The 6,662-nt window shown below is 37.9% G+C and overlaps 1 protein-coding gene across 1 annotated transcript; it reads left to right on the forward strand.

The window, feature by feature from the left end:
• Nucleotides 1–332: 332 nt before the first annotated feature.
• Nucleotides 333–3,831, forward strand: LOC147850830 (uncharacterized). Its single transcript, XM_087335726.1, has 3 exons — nt 333–517; nt 1,227–2,593; nt 3,404–3,831. Exon 2 carries the CDS (start codon nt 1,280–1,282, stop codon nt 2,576–2,578), a length of 1,299 nt encoding a protein of 432 aa, XP_087191852.1. The 5' UTR covers nt 333–517; nt 1,227–1,279; the 3' UTR covers nt 2,579–2,593; nt 3,404–3,831.
• The last annotated feature ends 2,831 nt before the right edge of the window (nt 3,832–6,662 follow it).

Raw genomic sequence — 6,662 nt, forward strand, 5'->3', positions numbered from 1 at the left:
TGAAGTTTTATGTTTTGTGTGATTGGAAGATTGAGGGTTTTTAGTGGAATTTTGGTGTAACATTTTGTTGTCATATTTTTTTTTTTTTACAGTTAGAATTTTTTGTTGTTTTTCATGTCTAAATTGGAGTAAGGCGACTGGCCTAAAGTCCGGTGATAAAAAAGAACCCAAGAAAAACGCAGGGCAGAGGGGCATCAGTGGGAAATATAGAAAACCATGGCTCCCTCCTCCCTCCTCTTCTGAATCCTGATATGTCTTTTTTGGTTTCTCGGTTTCGATTTGTCGTCCTTACGGAAAATCCATCTGTTCTATTCTCAATCTCGTCGTCGTCGTCGTCGTCATCGTCATCGTCATCGTCATCGTCATCGTCATGATCACCATCATCATCAGATCTGCTTCTTTCCACCATGGCATATTAAGCTTCAGCTAATATCCTTTCTTTATCCGCAGACACAGAAGAACAGAGAAAAGCAGTAAGAAAGAACTAGAAGAGTGAAAGAAGGTCCATACGAGACAGGTAAGAAGCATCTATGTGTTGAAAGGACGATGGTGATTGATTTAAACAAGGGTTCTTACGGATTAATTTAGGATTTTGGGCTTTTGACGGAATAATACAGGACTTTAGGTTTTCAACTGAATGAATAAGGTTTAGGTATTCTTTCTTTACGGAATAAGTTAGAGTTTAACTTTTGGACCAAATAATTTAGCCCCTATGTTCTTTTCTTGACTGGACATATCTAGGGTTTCTGACCAGAATAAAAGAGAGGGTTTTAGTGTTTTTGAGATATGAAACAGACGATCCTAGTTTTAGGTTAAGAAATTTTGAGAGATAAAAGGAGGTCTATGTCTATCATTGCGGTCATTGACAAATTTTTAGGCAATAGGGTTTAGCTTTATTTGACAGAATTTATGGTTTAGTGCTTTTTACAGAATAAATGAGAAGGCTTTTTTATGAATAGAAGATAAGGTATAGGATTTTCAACAGAATACGAGAGAAGGTTTGAGGTTTAGGATTTTGGTAGCTGGGGATTTTATGAGATAAAATAGAAATCATTAGGTTTAGGATTTAGAGTTTATTGTGAGTTAAAATAGAAATCATTAGGTTTAGGATTTAGAGTTTTTTTGTGAGATAAAATAGAAGCATGTAGGTTTGGGTTTAGGTTTTTGATAGAATAAAAGAGAAGGGTTTTCGCCATAATAAAGTAAAAAATATCTATGAGTTTCAGGAAAGAAAGAGAAATTGAAAGAGGAGAGATAAAGCAAAGAAATTGAGTCATAGATGGGAACGACAAAAGAAGAAGAACAAGAAGAAGAAGATATATCTACTGTAGTTACTACTCTTCAGAACGCAGTTGATCCATCAACACAACATCGATGGAGTGAATCAGAGACCATTAGCCTCATTAAGGCATATAAAGAGAGGTGGTATCTTTTAAAGAAGGGCCAACTCAAGGCGAGACACTGGGAAGAGGTAGCGAATAAGGTTTTCGTGTCTTGTGGAGGATCTGAACCGAGTAAATCCTCGGTTCAATGTCAACACAAGGTTGAGAAGCTTAGAAAGAGGTATCGAGAGGAGAAACAATTAGAAGAAGAACGAGGAATCGGGTATTCTTCTCCGTGGCCTTACTTTGGACTTATGGTTGACATGGAAGAAGGGGGACAAAACAGGAAGAGGACTCTCGCTTCTACATCTCCTGGAAATCGTCAAGCAGACAAAGTAGCTGCTGGGAAAAATCATCCAATGGAGAAGATTAGTTCATGTGGAAATCTTCAGGTGGACAAAAGTTTGGTTGGAAATCGACATGTGGAAAAAGTTCCAGTTGGTAGTCGGCCGCTCCACAAAAGCTTGGTTGGAAATTGTCAGCCAGCTAAAACTCCGAGCGGAAATGGTCGATCTTCACAGAGTACTCATGGTGTTCAATGGAAATCAGAAGATTGCAGCACTAGAGGGTATCACTCTACTGTGAGATTCAAAGATGATTATGAGGAGGAGGATGAAGAAGAGGAGGAGGAGCAGGATGATGAGGATGATGCCGATTATGATGGCCGAGATACAATTAGGCGACCAAAAAGAAGAAACTCGCGTAATACAAGTAGCAAAGGTGGAGCAACACGTGCGCCTCGTAAAACCTCTTCTCATCGTAATCCTCAACCAAAGGTATTTAAAAGTAATGGAAAAGATGATGGTTATGCTGGAGAAGAGAATCATGGACCAGTATTATTCAAAAGCTATGATGAAAACAATGCGGATAATGGAGAAGATAATGGTCGACCACAGTTATTCAGAAGCTATGGAAACGATTATGCATATGATGGAGAAGATACTATAGAAGATGGTATGTTCGCTGAACGAATGAACATTGAACTTGCTTCTGTTGTGCGCTCTATTGGAGAAGGATTCTTAAGAATTGAACAAATGAAGCTCGAGATGCATAGAGACAATGAAAGGCTGAGAGCTGAGGTGGAACTCAAACGCACTAGTATGCTTTTAGATTCGCAGAAACAAATCTCAGAAATGCTTACAAGAGCTTTAACTGGGAAGAAAGGTGTCAAAAAGCGCCAGCTCCAAGAATTGTAAATTCCTTCTAGAAAGGTGAAATTTCTGGGTTTTATACTTATACATATACATACACATATATGCATGCTATATACCTATACTATACCAAATACATATACATATACATATCCATATCCATGTCCATATACATGTGCATATACATGTGCATATACATATACATATACATATACATATACATATACATATACATATCCATATGCATATGCATATGCATATGCATATACATATACATATACATATACATATACATATACATATACATATACATATACATATACATATACATATACATATACATATACATATACATATACATATACATATACATATACATATACATATACATATACATATACATATACATATACATATACATATACATACACATACACATACACATACACACATAGATACACATACAGATACAGATACAGATACAGATACAGATACAGATACAGATACAGATACAGATACAGATACAGATACAGATACATATACATATACATATACATATACATATACACACACATGCATATGTATATCCATCTGCATCTGCATGTAGACACATACACGTACCCCCATACATGCACATACACATATTTTGCTTGTATTTATTACAGATAAATTTTCTAGCTGCTTTTCTCCTTTTTTGTGTTCTTGTTTTCTTGTCTTGTAGATTGTTTCCTTCTATATTTGTAGCCTGGTTAGTCAATGGAATTGCATCATTCTATATCTTTGATAGTGTAATATTTCATTTTGGGAGAGGGCATATTCCTATCCCGATCTGCTTTGCTAATTTGTCTGATTCTTCTTTTTGTGTTGTAGTTTTGCAAGCTGGGAAACCAATGGTATTACATCTCAATTGTAATATTTCATTTGGATATTGCAATTATAAGATTGGGCATATTCTTCTTTAAAAACAATGGTGTCATGGAGCTAATTTTTTTGATGATTAGCTCTTACGGATGTAATGAAACACAATAGGTATTCAATGATCCAGATAAGCAGTTTCCATCATGGATTTACATTAATTTTGGACTTTCATTTTTAAAGGAATGTAGGATATATGCTAGGTCAAATGTATGATGTATATGTGAACGCGGATACACTGGTATTGAGATGAATGATGATCCTAACTTTTATCGGTTCAAGGATTTTTTGTCACTCAGGAGTGGATGTAATATGAACACCTTTCGTGTGGTAAACATTTGCTTTATTTTTGCTTTATGTAATGACAAAGACTTTATTTTTTCTTTTGTTTATAAGAAATGACTGTTGGGTTCAATAAGTTGATTTTACAAAGAGTTGGTCTCACCTTGGTGTGTCATTGCAATTCTATTCTTCTTCAACCACTAGATTGATGATCCATACATTATGTGTAGCTATTGTACTCACAAAAAATGTCAAGGAAATACTAGAGGGAAAGTATTGCTTCCGTTTCTTGAATAAAGCCACGCAATTGGAAGATGGAAAACACTGACGATAGTTTCTGAATTTCCTCTTCGACCAGGTATAAGTAGGGACTCATTTGGTAGCAATGCTGTTCATTGACTTGGTGTTGGCATACCCTCGTAGCTCAGCTGAAAACTGTCTTTGACTCTTGATGTAAAGTTGTGAGGCTATCCTTGATAGTAGAGGGGAGATGAGTGACAATATTTAAAATTCAATGCAGAATTTTTTATGATTCCATGATGCAATGGATCTACAGTGCTAAACACTGTGGCCCTTATTTGAATACTATGTTGAAATAATCGTGCAAATCGGAAGGCAGCAATAGGCATTGTTTTTTACTCAATTCGCTTAATGTTTGTTGTGATTTGTGGATATCTTCTATGCACAAGTTTGTGGCCCTACTATAATTTAAATGGTGTGAGGCATATATCAAGTCAAAGGATTTAGTTGGTTGGCATCCCCTTTCATAATGTGTTCCTATGTATTTATTAGATAGCGAATTGGGTAACTTTTTTACAAATCTACGATGCTCTCCATTGCTACAAAATGTGGTCTCAATGACAATGTTGAGTAGTAAAAATTGTTAGCATTGGTCACTTGTCTCCAACTACTTTGTGAATATGTTTCACTTTGGTTCCTATGAAAGCAAAAGGTCATTCCGATTAACTCCTTTGAGATGTACACCGCCATCAAAGAGCTTGGACAGAGAGGACGGTTGAAGGACACATGAAGTACAAGACCATGGACAAGAAGGTGAAGCCTGTGATAGCTCCCTTGCTAGACGATAGTTGGCGACAGATAAAGGGAGTAGCAACAGATTCTAGCTTGCAAACCCACGGTGCATAGGACACCAGTTCATCGACAAGACGTGACGACCAAGGACGAGAATGCCACTACGAGTGGTTAGCAAGGAGGATCAGACAACGGTGGTGTCTAAATTCCATGAGAATCCTTGGGAGGGCCATAGAGGAACCTAGGAAGCTTTTGAGAAGCAGGAATATGCAAGAATGTGCAAGGATGTCGCCCATTTTATGGGGACATGCGAAACCTATCAAATACTTTCAAACACATGACATAGAGATGAGTTGCACCCAACCTACCCACTTACCATACACTTTAAATGGATGGTAGATATGGATAGTCAAGGTAATGGCACAAGTGAACCCTTTGACATCGACATTTTTGTCACACTGTCTAATCATGAGGATAGCCATGGTCTTGATCTCAAACTCCTACACATAGATCCACCGCACAAAGGAGGCCTAGGGGACGACAGGGACATTGAAATACAAGTCCTAATCAGGAAATTACAAAGGAAGAGCAAAAAGAGTTCACGAAGGACATCAACAAAATTGAAATTGTTTGAAACATCTCTGATTCATGATTCTATATTTGAGTCCACAAGAGGGGGGGATGTACAAAGTTAGAAAGGTAAATTTCATGCGTACTTCGAATTTAATATTCTAAATTCCAATATGTGGATATTCAATATACTAACCTTGGAAGGGTGGGCAGGGAGATCTCTAGGTGAAACCAACTATCCGTTGTTTATTCCCTTAAGACTCATTTGTACTTTTCATAACTAAATCTATAAAGTAATTTGCAAACTATCAACTAACTACATGCTAACTGTAAAGGAGATTCACTATAGACTCTAGAGTGTACCTTGCATGATCCTACTTGTGCCGCAAGGGAAGCAAGATCTCTTTCAAGACAATCTTTGTTCACCACTTGGTCTCGGAATCTCATTGTAGACCCTCAATGATGATGTACTTTTTGTGTTGGTAGGTCCACTATATCGGTTGTGTTGGTGTTGAGAATCAAGCTCAACCTAGTCTAGTGTGTGAACACACACCCTTGAGAGTGTGCACTCAAAGGTCAAAAGTCACCACTCTTATCCACACATTAACTATGTGTCATAGAATCATATTCTATGACACATAACTAATGAGCTTTCACATTCCCCATGACCCATGAGCTTCGGTAGTTTACGAAGAGAGAGAGTGACTATATAAAGCACTCTTCTCCTACTTTGTAAGAGGTTCGGTTAATCTCCTTTGTAATATACATTGTCTTGAACATTCTATTCTTGTTTAAAATCTATCTATCTTGTGTTTCTCTCTCTCTCTCTCTCATACACACACTCACAACACATATCTCTAGTCTATTCCGCTGCACAAGAATCACCACCGATTCTTTACATGGTATCAGAGCGATTTGGTAGCTCGATCTAGCCCACTCGCCTTATCGTGATCGTGTGTTGTGCTCTACGCCGACGTTCAAGAAGAACCGGCTCATCGCTATCGTAGTGCGACTACATAGCTCGTGTTCGAGACAGAAGGAAAAGAAAAGAAGGAAGAAATCTACATCAACAATGAATACTCAAATGGGGAGTGCTCTCCCTAGCGAGAAGTTGGATTGCAACAACTTTGCATCTTGGGAGTACAAGATGCACCAATACCTTGTCGGCCAAGGCTATTGGAGCTACATCAAAGGAGCACAAGAAAATCGGCCCAACCCGGAAGACGCCGACTATGCAACATGGGAGCAAGCGGCAAGCCGAGTGATGTATTGCTTGGCGACATGTGTTCATGACCACATGCTCGGGTACATTCGAGAAGCCAAGACGCCG

Source organism: Azolla caroliniana, unplaced genomic scaffold (assembly GCF_043228905.1).
Source record: "Azolla caroliniana isolate FFs.n. ecotype wild unplaced genomic scaffold, voAzoCaro1.0.p SCAF_20, whole genome shotgun sequence".
Taxonomy (NCBI): domain Eukaryota; kingdom Viridiplantae; phylum Streptophyta; class Polypodiopsida; order Salviniales; family Salviniaceae; genus Azolla; species Azolla caroliniana.